An 18,400-nucleotide genomic window follows, 5' to 3' on the forward strand; every position below is an offset into this window, starting at 1 on the left:
TACTCAGCCCTATTGTGATTGCTGCTGTTGTTTTTATTACAGCATCCCCTTCTCTCATGGCTGTTACTTCTCCTGACTTGGATGGTAGTGACTAGATTTTGGTGCGGTTTCTTTTTCTTGACTTTTCTCTGTATCCCTGTAGGGTCATTTGTTCTCTCTTGTCTTCTGGTTGGAGATGAGTACTTACCTGTCTCCCTGCATTTTAAGAAAGAAGGTGGTGGTGGCGCACGCCATTAATCCCAGCACTCAGGAGGCAGAGGCATGCTAAAATTCTGTGAGTTCGAGGCCAGCCTAGTCTACAGGACAGCTAGCTAGGGCTGTTACACAGAGAGACCCTGTCTCGAAAAACAAAACAAACAAAAAAACAAAAATTAAGACAGAAAGGAAAGAGTACTGACCAATCCGATGCTTGGGAGGTAAAAGCAGGAGGGTCAGGAAAGACTTCAGTGTTAGCCTTAGGTCTGTATGGAGTTTGAAGGCAGCCTGGATTGTTTGGGAATGTGTCTGAAAATAAGGACAGGTAAGAGCCCTGAGTTCGGATCCCAACACCCACCCAAAAGCTGGGTCAGGCTGTTCACGTCTTCCCCGTAGTTGGGTAGTTGGAGTGCTTTGGGGCGTGGAGACAGGCAGATTGCTGGGGCTTGGTGGCCTCCAGCCTGACTCCAGGTTCAGTGAGGGAGCTGGAGGGTGAGAGGAAGTCACCCAACCCATGCTATCTCTGTAAAAAGATATTCTTCTCCCCTGATTGTTGTTTGGAGGCAGCTGTTGCTGTGTGGCTGCCTTTGAGGTCTGCCCCTCTGCCTTGGCCTTCTCCCGCAATTGCCGGGGGCCAGGCATTTCTGGTGCCGGCTTTTGCTGCTTTTCTTTTTGGCCTTGTATGATTCACAAATGAGAGTATTCTTGCTGCTTAGGTGCCTGGGTTTCCACATGGCTCTTCCTCTGCCTAAACCCAACCCTGAGCATTCCTGTCTTCTTAAAAGTTAATTTGCTAATTTAAACTAACCATTGTTATTTGCGATAAGGTCTCTCAGACACTTGGGTCCCACCTACAGGTGAGGCTGGCCTCGGGGGAGGGGGTGGAGAGAGCTGGGCTCACAGAAGTAGAACTCCTTTCTCCCCAGTGAATTCCAGCCTTTTATAGTTTCATCTTTGTCAGCAAGGGCTTGTGGGAGACTTTAAATTCTTCCGTGGTGAAAACAGCTCCTCAGGTATGGCAGACAGCCAAAGGCCTTTACCGGACTTTCCATACGCCCTGTGTTCTATCACCAGCACTACAATCAAACTAAATCAAACCAAACCCCGCCCAAATCAGCTGTGGTCTTGAGCCCTTCCCTACCCCAAATTGGGAGGACCAGAAATATTCTAATTTGATTGTCTTGTCTGTTTGTTTGAGACAGGATCTCTATCAGCTCTTACTGGCCTCCATTCCTTGTGATCCTCCTGCCTCAGCTGTCCAAGTGCTGGGATCAGGGGCATGATCCCTTATATCTTACTAGTTTTTTTTATTTTGTTTTGGTTTTCTGGATGGAACCCAGGGCTTCACATACCCAAAATCAGCAGTCTGCCGCTGTGTTATATCCTGGTTCAGTTTATTTGTGTGTGTGTGTGTGTGTTTATCCAGAGGCAGGGTGTTAAGTGGCCCAGGTTGACTTGGGCTTTTCCTGTATAGCTATGTAGGATGGTTTTCTTGCTTCCTGAGGTGCTGGGGTTATGTGTGTCACAAAGCTTGGTTTATGGGTGCTGTAGATCAGGTCTTAGTGCAGGCTAGAGTTACACCCACTAGCCTTTTGCGTGTGTGTGTGTGAGAGAGAGAGAAAGAGAGAGAGAGAGAGACAGAGACAGAGAGAGAGAAACAGTGGGCGATTGAGAAGTGCATGTGTGCGGATAGGGTGTACGTGTCTGTATATATGTTAGTGTGTGAGAGTGAGCCATTGAGAATGTGTGCATGTGTGTGGGAGTGTGGGTGTCCATATGTGTATATGTATAGACACATATATGAAAGTGGGCAAACAAGAAGTTTGTGTGTGAGCGCGCGCGTGAAATACTGGGCAAGCAGGAAGTGCAGGTAGAGGTCAGAGGACACCTTGGGCCTGGGTATATTTGGTTGTCTCATCATGTGGGTCCCAGGGATCGAACTCAGATCATCAGGCTTGGCGGCAACCCCCTTACCTACTGAGACATCGTGCCAACCGGTGAAGGAATTCTTTTTTTTTTAATATGTTTTTTTAAATTTATTTATACATACAATATTTTATGCATACAATATTCTGTCTGCGTGCATGTCTGCAGGCCAGAAGAGGGCACCAGACCTTTTTACAGATGGTTGTGAGCCACCATGTGGTTGCTGGGAATTGAACTCAGGACCTTTGGAAGAACAGGCTATGCTCTTAACCACTGAGCCATCTCTCCAGCCCCGGTGAAGGAATTCTTAACTCTGCCCTTGTGCTAAGGCTTCTGTTTGGTGTGACGCCTCACTTTGCCCAAGCAGTCCCTTGGAAGTCCAGCCATCCCTAACTCTGTCACTCCTGAGGCTGGAGTGGTCCTTAGGGGATGCATTCTTTCCACGAGGAAGTCACTCTGTAATTACCTGCTTGCTGATTGTGACCAGTCTGAAGCCTTCAGGGCCCAGGCTGAGTGGACTATTTGCATGTCATTGGTTAAGCTGATCTTGACCTCTCTCTGGGAGCCTTTGATACTCTTTTTATTTAAATCTTAGGCTTCTACTTCTCAGGGCAACACATCCGGTGGTGGGTGAGACAAAGCCCATGCACCCCAGGGAGAGTGCCCGATTTCTAGTTGTTGAGGGGCTTGGATTTGTTGGGGGGTGGCTGGAGGTTGCAGTTCTAGGGCTTGAGCGGAGGGGCAGGTAGGGTGGGGAGGCTGGGATGGGCTTTAATCTCTCTGGTCCCAGCCCTTAGTCCCTCCTCCTAGGGGTGGGGCTGACTTTTTAAGGCTAGCTTTTGCCTCAGCCCAGGGAGGCCAGAGGAGGTAGCAGCAGCCGCAGGTCCCCAGTCGCTGTGCCCCGAAAACTCAGGGAATGCCTACACACCTGCCGCCCCAGCTCTTGCTGTCACCTGGTAAGTGTCAGAATGCCAGGGACCGGAGAGTTCCAGTGTCTTTGCCTTCTTAACGCCCTTGATTATTTTACAGGGTATGGGAAGGCCCAGAGAGGTTGGGTTGCCTGCCTGGGGTCACACAGCTGGCACGCGAAGCATTCAGAAGCCGGGCTTTAGCTGTCGCTGGGATGCTGAGGGCGAGTGGGGGTAGGGGATGTTAAGAGGGATTTTTCTCACTAGAATCACCTTTTTAAAAGAAGCGTTGCTTTGGGGCTGGAGAGATGGCTTAGTGGTTAAGAGCAGCGACTGTTCTTCGGAGGAACAGGCTTCTATTCCCAGCACCCACATGGCCGCTCACAACTGTGTCACTCCAATTCCAAGGGATCTGGCACCCTCACACAGGCAAACATGCAGGCAAAACAGCAATGAGTCTTGAGAAACATGACTTTTTATTTATTTGTCTGGGTGTGTGCCAGCGACGTGTGCCAGGGTGCACACGTGGAGGTCAGAGGACCGTTTGCGGGCATCACCTCTCTCCTTCCCAGTGTGGGTCCCAGGGATGGAATTCAGTCATCAGACTTGCCAGCAGGCCTTTTATCCACTGAGCCACCTCACCAGCTGGACCAGTTGGTGTGTGTGTGCGCGTGTGCGCGCGCGTGTGTGTGGTTAGCTGCTATGGTTTGAGTATGGAGGATAGCTTTTGGGAGTTGGTTCTCTTCGTTGTTGGATCACCCATGGCTTGAACTCTGGTCACACAGGCTTGCTCGGTGAGCACTTTTTTTTTTTAAGATTTATTTATTTATTATGCATACAATGTGCTGTTGGCATGTATGCCCACATGCCAGAAAGAGGGCACCAGATCTCATTACAGATGGTTGTGAGCCACCATGTGGTTGCTGGGAACTGAACTCGGGTCCTCTGGAATAGCAGCCACTGCTCTTAACCTCTGAGCCATCTCTCCGGACCTCGGTGAGCACTTTTACCCTCGGGATTATCTCACCCATCCCGGACTCAACTTTTATTTATTTATCTTGCTTTTTTTTTTTTTTTTTGTAAATTATATCCGTGACAGAGCTCATGGGAATTAGTCAAGGTATAAAATATCCTAGGCTTCTGAAAGCTCTGGTTAGTCATTGGCCCCTTTCTACCCCTCCCTTTGTGCTCATTCCTGTTCCCATTGTCCCCCCACGGGAAACAGTGCGTGCTCCACTGCTGAGAGTCCACAGCTCTTACTCCGCCCCTCCCTCATCTCACCTCTAGCTGCACAGTTCAGTGCGCGTGCGTGCGCGCGCGCATACTACACAGCTGTCTTTGTCCCCCGACTTCTTCCTTTCGCCCTCCCCCAGCTCCTGGGACCTACCCTTCAGCTTCCTCTTTTAGTGACTCGGTGCCTCTGTGTTCCTTGTGCAGCATTTGCTCTTTTGCTTGAGCAGGTGTCACCCCCCCCTTTTTAAAGGCAGAATAATACTCCACTGCACAGCTGTGCCACAGATTTGTTTACCCACTCGCCCACTGAAGAACTGTTGGGCTATTTCTGTCTGCGACTATTTGAGAACATTACTGCATTGCTTCTGGTGTACAGATAACTTCAAATTCCTCCCAGGACTCAGCATTACAGGCCTGAGCCTCCACACCTGGCTTACATTTTTTTTTTTTTTTTAATTTCCCCTTTAAGACAGGGTCTCTAACCGAGGTTGGCCTTGAGCTGGCTGTGTAGCCAAAGATGACCCTGTGTGCTCCAGATCTTGTCCCCACCTTCCTCCAAGTGCTGGGATCAGAGGCAAGCACCACCTTGTCTACTTTTTTTTTGCTTTTGAGCCAGGGTCTGGCTGTGCAGCCTAGCTGCCTTATGACATCTGGGTTACAGGTGACCTGAGCATCTATACACACAGCTTGAATACTGTGACTTTAGGCGCCCAAGCCTGCGGCCCAGTGGACGGAAAGGACTGGAGCCACCATGGCTGACTTCCCTGCTGCCTTTGGAAGCAGTGTGGGGCAGGGCCTGTAAGCAGGGAAGGGAGGCATGTGGACAGCCTGATTACCCCATAAGCTGGAGCTGTTTGGGAAAGGGGAGGGGAGGGGCGGGCCTTATTCTCTGTCGGTGTCATTATATGAATCCTGATTCCCAGCTGCTGTGCAGAGACCTTAGGTGCCGAGTCCCAGGTGTATTAGCCTTGGAAAGACCTTTTCTCCTCTGATGAATGGCTTCCAGGGTGCCAGTGCACACCTGAGACCCAGAGACAAAGGTAGCACCGATCTGAATACGGACTGTGGACTTCTTTCCTTTCTTCTTTTCCCTCCCTCCCTCCCCTCTTCGCTCCTTCCTTCCTTCCTTCCTTCCTAACCTTCCTTCCTTCCTTCCTTTCTTTCTTTTGTGGTTTTTCGAGACACAGATTTATCCGTGTCCTGGAATTTACTCTTGTAGACCATGCTAGTATCGAACTCAAGACATCCACCTGGCTCTGCCTCCCGAGTGCTGGGATCACGTTGGTTTTTCTTACATAGTCATACCCCTGATAAACTCTTGTAAGAGTAGACACAGTAAGAAACAAGCAATGATGACCTACTGCACAGGAGAACAATCAGGGTTGGAATGGGGCTCCTTTGGGTAGGTGCTTGGCTAACATGCAGGAAGCTCTGGGCTTTCCCAGCAATGCTGCAAGCAGACATGGTGGTGCAGCCCTGAAATCCCAGCACTCAGGAGGTGGAGGCAGGGTGATCAGGAGTTCAGGGTCCTCTTCAGCTACCTAGCAAAGTTAGGATCAGCCTGGGCTAAATGAGACCCTGTCTCAAAAATAAAAATGGGGCTGGAGAGTTGGCTCAGCAGACGAGAGCATTTCTGGCTTTTGCAGAGGACTAGAGTTTGATTCCGGCAGCCACAATGGATAATTCAGAACCACCTGTAGCTCTGAGGGCGCCTTCGCTCGTGTGCACACGCCCGCATGCACATGTACGTGCATAGTTAAGACAGTGAGTATTTAAGAGTACAAATATAATAAGCACACTCAGAAAAAAAAAGATTTCATCTTTATTTACCACGTGGTCGTCTGGGTGTAGAGGCCTGCTATCATGTCCTCGTGAAGGTCAGAGGCCAGCTTGGGGAAGTTGTCCTCCCCCACCACCATCTGGGTGCTGGGGACTGAACTCAGGTTGTGAGCTTGTTGGCTCTTCTTTTCCTTGCTGAGCCATCAGGCTGGCCCACGAGTACACTTTAATACAAGTAGTGTGACTGTGATTTCTCCTAAAATATCTAATTTCTTTCTTTCTTTCTTTCTTTCTTTCTTTCTTTCTTTCAAGATGGACTTACTTTATATCCCAAGCTGGCTTAAAAATTGAGATCAGACTGCTGGCGTCACAGGTGAACCTTGCCGTGTAATCTTATGTTGTAGCCACCCCTCCCCCCTTTTCTGAGCTGGTTTCATGGAGCCCAGGCTGGCATAGAACTGTGCTAGCTATGGAATCACTGATGACCTAGAACTTGGGGTGCTCCTGCCTCCACCTTTGAAGGGCTGGGATTCCAGGTGTGACCTCTTCACCCTCATCCTTTGGGGAATGATGCGAGACATTTTATTTGACAAATTGAAGCGTCTGGAATAATGTAGCACCAAGTTTGGACACTGGAGGGGGGAGCAGGCGTTGAATGAGTTAATGGCAGCAGGTACGGTGACTTGGATGCATTTGAAAGATTGCTGCTTCACTTATGGGTAGAATAGACGAGAAGGATGCAAGATTTCATCAGGCTGTTCCGAATGGCATGGGGTTTAAAACTTTCCCGTTTGTTTACTTCTGGGATTTCTTTTCATCTAACACTACTGGATTATGGTTAAATCATAAATAGGGTCAACTTCAGGCTTCTGGTGATTTTAGCCAGAGCGCAGGCAGGATGCCACTGGCTCTCCAAGAGGATTGTATCCCGGCCTTTACAGACAGTACCCCTTACATCTATGGAGGACACGGGCGGGGTGTGATAAGGAACTACGGTGTGTGGAATTCCCCCTTCAACCCGTCGGTCCAGGCAAGCTGCGGCTGCTTTACTTTCCCGGCTTTCTCCTTTGTAACCGAATGCGTGTGACTAACTCCTTCCGGGATGAGCATGGGTTACAGGAGCTGGTGAGGTATGCGCTTGGCACACGGCCTGGTGTGTAGGAAAACGACTTGGGAAAGTTGGGAGTTTTATGAATGCCATTAAATCTTTGCACAGGAAGCAGAGATACCCAAGCAGGCGCTCGGCCTGGCTGTGAGTAGGTGGCCCCTTGTTAACCCCGACTTCTGATGATGTGTTTCTTTCCTGAAGTGCTGGGGATGGAACCCAGGACTTCATGTGTAGTATTCAGACACTCTACAAATTCACTATAGCCCATCTGTCTTTGATTTTTAAAAAATTTACCTGTGTGTGTGTGCGCGTGCACACACACACACACACACACAGGTTTTTCAAGACAAGGTTTCTCTGTGTAGCCTTGTCTGCTGCGAGCTGGCTGTCATTCCTCAGGAAGTTGTTCATTTCCTTTGAAGCAGGGTCTCTCAATGGCCTGGGGTAGGCTAGGCTGCTTGACTGAGCCCTAGGGGTCTGCCTGTCTTTACTTCCTTAGCCTTGGGATGACACAGGTGTGTCATCACTTCTGACTGTGTGGGTGTGGCTTTTCAAGACGGGGGTTTCTCTGTGTAGCCCTGGCTGTCCTGGAACTTTCTCTGTAGAACAGGCTGGCTTTGAATTCACAGAGATCCGTCTGCCTCTGCCTCCTGAGTGCAGGGATAAAGGTGTGTACCACCATTGTAGCAGAGAGTGCTTGGAATTTTGATACCACTTTGAATATTCTGATCTTGGAAGCTAAGCAGCTTTGGGCCTGATTAGTGCTTGGATGGGCTAAGAACTTGGATCTTTTAGTAGAAATGACATTCACACGTGTGAGGATCTGACTGATATCCAGCACCCTTGTGAAACCACAGAAGAGGCATCACCTGTCTAGAATCCAGGTGCTGGGGAGACTGAGATAGGAGGCTCCCTCAGGCTCACTGGCCAGCCAGTCTAACCGAGTCAGAGCCCTAAGTCCAGGGACAAATCTTGTCACAAAAAATAAGATGCAGAGTGATTGAGGAGGACGTCTGAGGTCAGCTTCAGGATCTGCATGCACAGGTACACACATGAACACGCGGTGTACACACACACACACACACACAATGTACAATTCAAAGATAGCGTGTCAATAACTTACAGTCACTCACTTCTCATCTGAGGAAGGATAAATTGTGTGTGGGTAGGGAAAGTGGACCCCCTCAGACCCTGACCTTGGAGGAGTCAATTAGCTGTTGTGACAACAGCTGGTACTACATGGCACCCCGTGGCAGACAGAACTCAAATCTTGTCACAAGACAGAAGCTTCTTGAATCTTTCCATGCATCAGCCTTGGAGGGAGAAGGTGGTGATGCATTATGTGTTTCACACAGCCTGGGGCGATTTAGAGATTGGCCTGAATGACAGCCCCGGGTTGGGAGTGGTGGCGCCTGACTGTGGACTGTGGTCCTGGCGCTCACTCAGGAAGGCTAAGGTGGGAGGACCCCCTGACCGCTGGAGGCTAGCGTGGCCTGCATAGTGAGGGCTAGAGCGGCTTGGACTACAGTGAAATCTTGTTTCAGAAAAAAAAGAAAAAGCGGGCCATGGAGATGGCTCAGTGGGTAAGAGTGCTTACTGTGCAAGCCTGGGGACCTGAGTTCAAATCCCAGCCCCCACACTAGCAGCTGGGAAGACATGTGCATATGTTGAATGGACACAAATTCGTATACATGTGTGCACACACACGCACACAGAGTGAACCTAGGAGCTAGAACATGACTTCTGCTCATCCTCAGAGTCCCGCTTTGTCCCAGTTCTTCCCCGGGGAGACTGACCGTCCACAGCCAACTCCTTCAGTTTTTAGCCGGGAGAAACCTTCAGCTCAGAACATTGATGAATTAAATCTAAATTAAATGAGATTTAATAAAACAAAACCATAGAGTTCTTCAGTCTCCATAGCTGTGTTTCAGATGCTCAGGCCTGACACGTGACATGTGACAGTGGCTGCCACATCTCCAACAGCACAGCGTCTGCTGGGCCCTGGTCCTCTCTGTGTCGCTGTCATAATTTATCTACCTAGTTCTGTACCTCATAGACCCTGCTGTGCTCTGGTTTTGTTGAGGATGTCAGGGAGGTGATGAGGCTGGTGGGCCTCGTGGAACTATTCTGTAGGAGACATCTTAAGTACTGTGAGTGGAACCCAGTACCTTGATCATGCTAGGTGGGTGGGTGCTCTACCACTGAGCTACACCCCTCACTGGGGGATTCTAGGCAGGGGCTCTACCACTGAGCCACACCCCAGCCCCTCACTGGGGGATTCCAGGCAGGGGCTCTACCACTGAGTCACACCCCAGCCCCTCACTGGGGGATTCTAGGCAGGGGCTCCACCACTGAGCCACACCTAGCCCCTAACCCTGACTAGCTTTGACTTATTCTAGTCCAGAGCGGTTTTGAACTTTCCATTCTCTTGCCTCTCCTGAGGCTCTAATGACTGTCCTGTGCCATCTCTCCTGGCTTTGTGCCAACTTTAAGATTGCCGCTCCATGCAATGACTTACCTGGTCACTGGAATCCCCCCAGATGCCCCTCCCCCCAGCCTGGGAGGCAGTAGTTGGGGCGCTTTGAAGCCCTGATGGTGACAGGAGCCGTTGGTGGCATCCGGGCCCCAACGCTTCTCTGGGTGCTGCTTACTGGGTTTCACAAGCCCAGGCAGGGGCAGGCCCGGGCCCTGCGCTTCCGCACAGCCTGGGCAGGAAGAACTGGTGGCTGATGTAAGCCTTTGCGCAAACCCCTGGCTACTGGCTTCCGGACCTTTCTACCCGCCATCTGCCACATCAAGGAGGAAGCCTAGGGCTTGGCAGGGCCCCGAGACCCTACTTCTCTCTGGGCTTGGGCAACATGAATGTGCTGACCGGCCACGAGGGCCCTTGGCCCGCAGGAGTTGGCGCTGGACTCTGGGCTGCAGGAGTTGGTGCTGGATGCTGGAGAGGGACTGGGCTGCAGTGACGGTGGCTGGACATAGACCATGGTAACAGGCATGTGGTCAGAGGGTGTATGCCATCTCTAGCTACTGCTGTCCTTACTGGCAGGGTTGGGGGGAATCAGTGAGGAAGCCTGGCCTTTCGCTTACTTTTCCCGCGTTTACCCCAAAGGGGATGGGGTGTATTTAGAAATTCTCTCTCCTTTGAGAGGCAGTCATTGGGCTTTAGGGATATGGGACTTGCATGGGAGGGCTGTTGGGGACATGGGTGGAGACTACAAGTTCCCTGTGGCTTAGACCGGGGCCCCTGGCGTCTGAGTCGCACATCCTGTCTGTGTCCAGTGTAATGTTACTTGCTGTGCTGTCTGCAAACAGTGCCCACCTCTCAGGGACTAGAGAAGGCCTTCGTGTGTTTATACAGAACCCTCTGCTGGGGACCGGCCAGGATGGGCACCTGGGGCTTGGTAAGGGTGCTAGGCCTAGTTATATGTTCAGGGCTCACTGCCTGTCTCGCAGGGTATACTGGGGAGAGCTTGAAATCACCCACAAAACATCTGGCCTATTTACTATTACTGTTCCTGAAACTACCATTATATAATTCTTGTTAAATGCATGCCTCCCACCCAATTTTTGTTTTTTAAATAGTATTCTTATTATTTTTTTCTAGTGCTGAAGATTGAGCCTAGGTCCTCATGCATACTAGCACTAGCTAGTACATGACATCCCATCCCCAGACTGAGGATGGGTGCTTCAGACAGAGTCTCCTCCTGTAGGCAGACTACCTGGAATTTACTGTGCAGCCCAGCCTGGTCTTGAATTGCGAATTCAGATGACAGACGTAACTATCAGGACAGGTTCCATCATTTTAAGACCTTTTTTTTTTTTTTTTTTTTAATTTTTCGAGACAGGGTTTCTCCATAGCTTTTAGTTCCTGTCCTGGAACTAGCTCTTGTAGACCAGGCTGGCCTCGAACTCACAGAGATCCGCCTGCCTCTGCCTCCTGAGTGCTGGGATTAAAGGCGTGCGCCACCACCGCCCAGCAAATTTTTCATTTTTTGAGGCGAGGACTGACTCTGACTGTGTAGCCCAGGCTAGCTTAGAATCTGCCATCCTTCTGCCTCAGCTCATAAGTGCCGGTGTTATAGGTGCATGTCACCATTCCTGATGGTCACTGTTTGCCTTGCTCCTTGCGATGGTCCTCTCAGGGCGGGCTGTGAGATGTCCTGCTGGGTGTGCAGGCAGTCGCTGCTCCTTGGCTATGCCAAGGCTTTTCCTCCTTGGCCTCAGCTTCCCCGTTAGTGGGCATGTGCAGTCCCTAGACACTCAGGCTCTTGCACATCCTGGATGACTGTGGGGTCCTTGGGGATGTTGGTGTCCTGTGCTGAGGTCAGAACATGAGCTCCTTCTCCAGTGGCCATCGTCTTCCTTATTCCGTGGGTCCCCTGGGTGGTCCCTGGGGCCCCCTACTCCCATTCTCAACTGGGCTCAGGCTTGCATCAGCAGCCAGAGTGGTAAAATTTCTCTGTGGGTTGGAGGGGTGCTGAACCTGAGGGAAGCCTAGCCATCTTCCTTGGTTGCTATAGTGGTTGGGCTCATAGGTTGTGGTCCAGGCTGACCAAGGGGTGCAATGCCTTTTGATTTCTGGCAGTGAAGGGTTCATGGAGTAGGGGACCTTGGGATGGTGGTCCAGGTGTCACAACCTGTTTTTCTGGCTGCCTGACAGGGACCCCCCCCCCTTTTCTCTGCAGGCGAGGCCTTCTTGGGCAGCTTTGTGGCCAGCGGGATGGGGCCTTCGACCCCTTCTCAGGGAAGCCCGGTATCCCTGCCCTCTGACCTCTCCTTCCGCTCCCCCACCCCCAGCAACCTACCCATGGTGCAGCTGTGGGCTGCCCACGCCCATGAAGGTAAGGAGTGGGCCAGATGGGAGGGGCTGAGGGCTGCTGGGCCACTGTCTCAACCATGATGACAATTTTACGTCCCCAACACCATTCTCAACAACTTTCTTCCCATGGCCTCCCCGTTTCCCCTTTAGTGCTCTGTGCTCAGTCTTGTTACCACAGGGCTTTGCACAGCCATTTATACCTCTGCTTGCAGCTCTCACCCCGCCCATTGGCTCCTCCTTCAGCCATTGGCTCCTCTCCCTGCTGTCCTGTAAAAGACGACAAAAGGTTTACCTGTGCAATTATTCCCAGGTGGTGTGCGCTCTGAGGGCAGTAACTGTGTTTATTCGATGAGAATCCCCCCACACTTACCCCCATCTCACACCCCAACTATTGTGGGGAGCCATAGACCTGGGTACTCTGGGCTTCTTTTTTGGGGGCAGAGCTAGGGATTAAACCAATATAAGGCCCCATGCATGGGAGGTGTGTCTCCTCCACCTCTGGCTCTGGTAGATTTGGGGTATTGGTTGGTTGAGATTGGGGTCCTCTTATGTCTTGTGGACCTTGAGGGCTCCCCTAGAGTCTGGGGTGCTGTAGTTGTGGGAGACCCCTGTTGTCTGCTTTAGGCTTCCTGGGCCATTCCCTACCTCCTGGGGTTGGAGGCATAATGGATGCCCAGCAGCCTGGGGTTGTGGGCTATAGCCCGAAGTGTCCCTGTTAGGTGTCACAGCATGGTCTTTCCTGTATGGAGGTCACTAAGGCCTCTTAGGACGGGCACCCGAATCCAGGAATGAGTCTATACACCATGCACGGGGAGGGCTGTGTCCCCTCTGCTGGGTGTTTGCTGTGGTCTGGGATGATGGTTGCTTGTGTGGGCTGGTGTTCTGAGCCCCTCCCACCGAGCTCTGCCCGGGTGAGTGGTGAGCAGGGGCCTGGACAAGCAAAGGGCGCCTCTCCTGTGTCACCTCGTTCCTCGTTCCTCAGTCCTTCCTGGCATGCTGATAGCTACAGCAAACACACACGCCACTGACGTGATCTGATCCTGGGGCTGCATTCTTGGGCCCCCTTCATCCTCTGCAGCAGCCTGGGAAGGGACTGCGGTGCCCATCTTGATGCATGAGAGTGGAGGGACCTGCTGCGTGCAGCTGAGCATTTGTTCATGTTTACCTGTAGTGCTGTGGACTAGCGTCTGTTCTGTTTTGCGTTTTGCTTTGTGGATTGCCTTGTCTTGTTCCGTTTTGTTTTCAAGACAAAGTCTTGCTTGCTACGTAGCGCTGACAGGCCTAGAATTCACTAGAATGACCTTGAATCTGCAGCAATTCTCCTGCCTCTGCTTTTCAAGTACTGGGACTACCTGTGTGAAGCCATCACTCTGGACACCCCCATTTATTTGTTTGTTTGTTTTGAGACAAGAGGTCTTACTTACTGTGTTGCCCAGGCTGGCCTTGAACTTACAGAGATTCACCTGCCTCTGCCTCCAGAGTACTAGGATCAGAGGTGTGCACCACCGTCTGGCCTTATTTCTTACTTTGTGTCAGGTTCTTGCTAAGTTGCCCCAGACTAACCTTGAGTTTCCCTCAGTCTCTCAAGTAGCCAGGATTACTGGCCTGTATCTGCAGAGCACTGCCTGTTTGTGATTCTTTGGTGGGAGGGAGGCAGGTGCTGGAGAATCAAATCCAGGACTTTGTGAATGTCAGGCCAGCATCCAGAGCACTGTCCCTATCCCCATCAGTGTTGTTTTGTTGTTGTTGTCTTTGCTTTTTTTTCTTCCTCAAGACAAGGTCTCTCTGTACAGCCCTGGCTGCCCTGGAACTCGCTCGGTAGACCAGGTTGGCCTTGAACTCACAGAGATCCGCGTGCTTCTGCTGGGATTAAAGGCATATGCCACCACCCCCTGGCTACCTGGTGGTCTTTAATTTAATGTATTAGGTGATGTGGAGAAAAAACATTAGCCCAAAAGGCTGGGGACATGCCTTGCTTCTCTGTCCTCAGACAGACCACAGTTTAGGGTCAGGGACACTGCCTCTTGTGCTCTCCAGTCCCAGGCAGGCGGAAGAAGCTTTGCCTGGCTCCTCAGTGCCCACCTTTCTGGCTCCTCGTGCCTGCCCTACTTTCATTCTTTGCGGGCCCTTAGTTGTCCCTGTTCGTCACCTGTAGCCACCACCCTTTTTGAAGTCACACCACTTTCACCGTGGGAGCCCTTTCAGGAGGCTTGAAGGGTCCTCCTTGCAAGAGTGGGCAGCCAGACCTGCCTGGCTTCTGCGTTCAGAGAAGTCAAGTAATCAAATGTGAGGCACACAGCAGAGGCGGGAGGCCCCTGAAATCCACTCATCCAGGGTCCACACTTGACTGAGGTTGTCTGTGCGTAGGGTCCAGGGCCTTCAGTTCAAAGCTGGGTTTAGCTGCAGTTTGATCTCTTAGATAGTGGTCTATTGTGAGTCTGTTTTTTGTTGTTATTTTTGTGTTTTGTTTTGTTTTGCTTTGCTTTTAATCTGTAAAATGAGATAAGAGTGTTGCTTTTGAGGTTTAAATGAGAATAATGGCTCTTCTTGTTTGGTTCCGTCCTGAGTTTGGTTCTGGGGTATTTGAACTTGTATCCAAGCCCTGGATTTCCTGGGCCTCAAGGAAGACTTGAGGTGGCAGGGCTTGGAGGAGGACAGTGGCCACTGTGGGAACTGGTGTTAACCACTCAGCGTTTTGTATTAGGGGGCTGCTGGGTCACGGTGTTTTGTTTTTTTTTTCCCCCAGGAAAAGAAAATACTAGAAGGAAGTTCCCTGTGGGGGCAGGGTGACAGACTAATCTAGACCTCTCTGTCTTCTCTCCTTAGGCTTCTCCCACCTGCCCAGCGGACTATACCCATCCTACCTCCACCTGAACCACCTGGAGCCCCCCAGCAGCGGGAGCCCCCTCCTCAGCCAGCTGGGTCAGTCCAGCATCTTCGAGACCCAGAAAGGTCAGGAACAGAGCAGGGTGGGGCTGTTGCCTGGCAGGGAGGATCTGGCAGAGTGATTTCCTGGGGGTTCCTCTGGGAGTCCTCTGTAGGATTCCAGGTATCTTCCATTGTCTCTTTCTTGTGGCGGGGTCCCTAGATGGAACCCAGGGCCTTGTAGGTGCTTGGAAAAGATTCTACCGCTGAACTGCAACCCCTCCCCCAGCCTCTTCACCAGTATTTCCTTTTCTTTTTTTTTTTTTGGTTTTCGAGACAGGGTTTCTCTGTGGTTTTGGAGCCTGTCCTGGAACTAGCTCTTGTAGACAAGGCTGGTCTCGAACTCATAGAGATCCGCCTGCCTCTGCCTCCCAAGTCCTGGGATTAAAGGCATGTGCCACCACCGCCCGGCCACTATTTCCTTTTCTTTTATTGAGACAGGGTTTCTCTGTACAGCCCTGGCTGTCCTGGAACTCACCTGTGGACCAGGCTGGCCTTGAACTCACTGAGATCCCCCCCCCTCCCCAAGTGCTCCCACCGTACCTGACCTTCACCTATATTTTCTTTTTCCTCCATCCCCCTCCTTCCTTTTCCCCTCTCTTCTTCTCTCCCTCCCTCCCACACGCCCTCTGGGTGTAGATCAGAGGGCAACTCTTGGCAAGCTCTCCTTCTGCCACATTGGCGGGAGATGTTACGTGCTAAGCCGTTTTACAGTCTTTCCTTCATTCCTTCCTTTCCCTCCCAGTCTTCTCTTCTCTCTCTCCACTCCCTGCCTCCTTTCTTTCTCTTTGCTCACAGCCGGTAGTCCATAGTGGCCTAGACTCTGCTACATAGCTGAGGATGCCCTTAAACTTAGTGGCCACCTGCTTTTACCAGGATTACAGGCGCAGACCTCAAGACGCCCTTTTGAGACACAGTCCCAAAGTCCCCTTGCCCGTCACTGTGTTACACAAAGCCCTTCAAGACAGGGCTTCTCTGTGTAACAGTCCTGGCTGTCCTGAAACTTTTTGTATTTGAGGGCTGGCCTTAAACTCACAGAGATCCACCTGCCTCTGCCTCCCAAGTGCTGGGATTAAGGCAAGTGCCACCACCGCCCGGTTTGCCCACAGCCTCCTGATAAGCTCTGGACAGTTCTGAAAGCAACCTTGGGCTCCTCTCCCTTTAGAAATGAGGAAACAGGCCCGGGAGGATGAGATGGCTGAAGCCAGGTTTCTGCTCATCTTCCAGGCATGCCTGGCCCTTCCCTCTGAAAGATCAGGTCCCTTACACATTGTCTCTCAGGGGTGCCATGCTCTCTTGGTTGAGGGGAAGGAATCTTGGGGCTTGGAGTGGGCGAGGATCCTGGCTCACTGTGTCTGTTTCTCCCTAGATGGCTTCTACCTGTCTGCGCCTGGGACCTTACACTCTCACTCATCCTCCTCCAGAACTCCCGGTGGCCACTCCTCGGGTGGCCCTGCCAAAGGCTCCTCCCGGGAAGGTGCAGGGAAGGACCGCTCAGGCCGCGGTGGAGACCCCCCTCCGTTGTTCGGCAAGAAAGACCCTCGGGCACGGGAGGAGGTGACCGTGCCTCGTGGGGTGGTGGACTTGACCCAGGAGGCCCGAGCCGAGGGCCGCCAGGACCGTGGGCCCTCACGCCTGGCTGAGCGCCTGTCACCCTTTTTGGCAGAGGCCAAAGCCAAGGGCTCTTTGCAGCCATCCGCCCTGAGCCTCTGCAATGGAGCGGTGGACGCGGGGCTGGTGGCCGAATTGAGCCGTGGAGGTGCCAAGGAGGTAGCCAGGCAGGAGGAGAGTGCCCGGCTGCTGCGGCGGGCTGAAGCTCTGCTGCCCACGGCCAGACCCTGTGGGTCCCCACTGCCACCGCCACCGCCATTGCCCCCCAAGGGTCCCCCTGCACCCCCTTCCTCGACACCTGCTGGTGTCTATACCGTGTTCCGTGAACCAGGCCGTGAGCACCGTGTGGTGGCACCCACCTTTGTGCCTTCTGTGGAGGCCTTTGATGAGCGTGTGGGACCCATCCAGATAGCATCCCAGGCTCGCGATGCCAGGGCCAGAGAGCGCGAGCCAGGCCGTCCTGGGGTCCTGCAGGGTCCCCCTGGATCTCCACGACTGGAGCGACCAGAGGTCCTGCGGGAGAAGAGTTCTGTCATCCGCTCCCTCAAGCGTCCACCTCCATCCGAGGGACCTCCAGCCCGCTCCTCCCGGTCCTCCCCGGATGCCCGCACCTACCTGCCCCCCAAGGACCTACTCAAGCCTGAGGCCGATCCAAGACCTTGTGAGCGTGCACCCAGAGGCTCCAGCTCCTCTGCTGCCCAGCAGGCTGCCAAGTTCTTTGGCCTGGAACCATCCCGACCCCCTGTGCCGGAACACAAGTGGAAACCCTTTGAACTGGGCAACTTTGCCACCACGCAGATGGCTGTCCTGGCTGCCCAGCACCACCATGCCAGCCGAGTCGAAGAGGAAGCAGCTGTTGCCACAGCATCCAAAAAGGCCTACCTGGACCCTGGGGGTGCAATGCCCCGTGCCTCGGCCACTTGTGGCAGGCCTGGTGCTGACCTCCACCCGGCAGCCCACGGACCCGGAGAGGCCTCTGCCATGCAGAGCCTCATCAAATACAGTGGTAGTTTTGCTCGGGAGGCCGTGGCTGTGCGCCCTGGTGGCGGTGGGAAGAAGAGCCCTTTCGGAGGCCTGGGTACCATGAAACCTGAACCTACACCCACATCTGCGGGTCCCCCCAGAGCCCAGGCCCGACTTACACACCCTGGGGTTCCTACAGCTGGAGGGGGCCGGCAGCTGAAACGGGACCCCGAGAGACCTGAGAGCGCCAAGACCTTCGGGCGGGAGGGCTCCGCCCAGGGGGAGGCTGAGGTGAGACACCCGCCTGTGGGCATTGCCGTGGCTGTGGCACGACAGAAGGACAGTGGGAGCAGTAGCCGCCTGGGGCCTGGGCTGGCAGACCAGGAGCGCTCACTGTCCCTGAACAATGTCAAAGGTAGGTGCTGGGTTCCGTTTCTGTTTTGTTTTAGCAGTATTGGGGGGTGCTCTGCCACTGAGTTATGTCCTGCCCCTTCTGTTATCTTTAGGGGGGCAGTCTGGTAGAGACTCCAGCTCACTTTGTTGTCAAGAGTGATCTTGAACTTTTGATCCGCTGGCCTCCACTCCCTGAGTGCTGGGCCATCGGCGTGGGTACCATGACACTGGTCATGCAGGGCTGTGATGGTCCACTCCCTGAGTGCTGGGCCATCGGCATGGGCATCATGACAGTGGTTCATGCTGGGCTGTGATGGACCCCGGGGCTCACTGCACAATATGCTAGCATTCTAGTGATTGATTGACTGCCCCAGCCCCCATTTCTCATTAAGTTACTCAGACTTGTGTTTGATCTGTAGCCTAGACGGGCTTTGGGTTTGTAGTAGTTGGGATTGGGATTACTCTTGTGGGTACAGTGCTGTGCGCCAATGTGGAGGTCACAGGGACAACTTGGATGCTCTTTTTACCTTCTGCTGT

The 18,400-nt window shown here is 52.6% G+C and overlaps 1 protein-coding gene across 7 annotated transcripts in view; it reads left to right on the forward strand.

The window, feature by feature from the left end:
• The window catches only part of LOC121445102 (trinucleotide repeat-containing gene 18 protein), a 92,031-nt gene that overhangs the window by 12,976 nt on the left and 60,655 nt on the right, over positions 1-18,400 (forward strand). For 3 of the 7 annotated variants that reach the window (XM_041647102.1, XM_041647115.1, XM_041647107.1), the window contains exons 3-5: positions 11,838-11,993; positions 14,798-14,923; positions 16,266-17,885. In XM_041647102.1, coding sequence (XP_041503036.1) covers positions 11,838-11,993; positions 14,798-14,923; positions 16,266-17,885 — 1,902 coding nt within the window. Of the gene's footprint in view, positions 1-10,110; positions 10,138-11,837; positions 11,994-14,797; positions 14,924-16,265; positions 17,886-18,400 lie in introns of those variants that run through there. The other 4 variants (XM_041647122.1, XM_041647138.1, XM_041647144.1 and 1 more) reach the window with 2 other exon arrangements.

This window comes from Microtus oregoni, unplaced genomic scaffold, assembly GCF_018167655.1.
Source record: "Microtus oregoni isolate MIOR12 unplaced genomic scaffold, Mior012 000003F_ref0000135, whole genome shotgun sequence".
Classification (NCBI taxonomy): Eukaryota; Metazoa; Chordata; class Mammalia; order Rodentia; family Cricetidae; genus Microtus; species Microtus oregoni.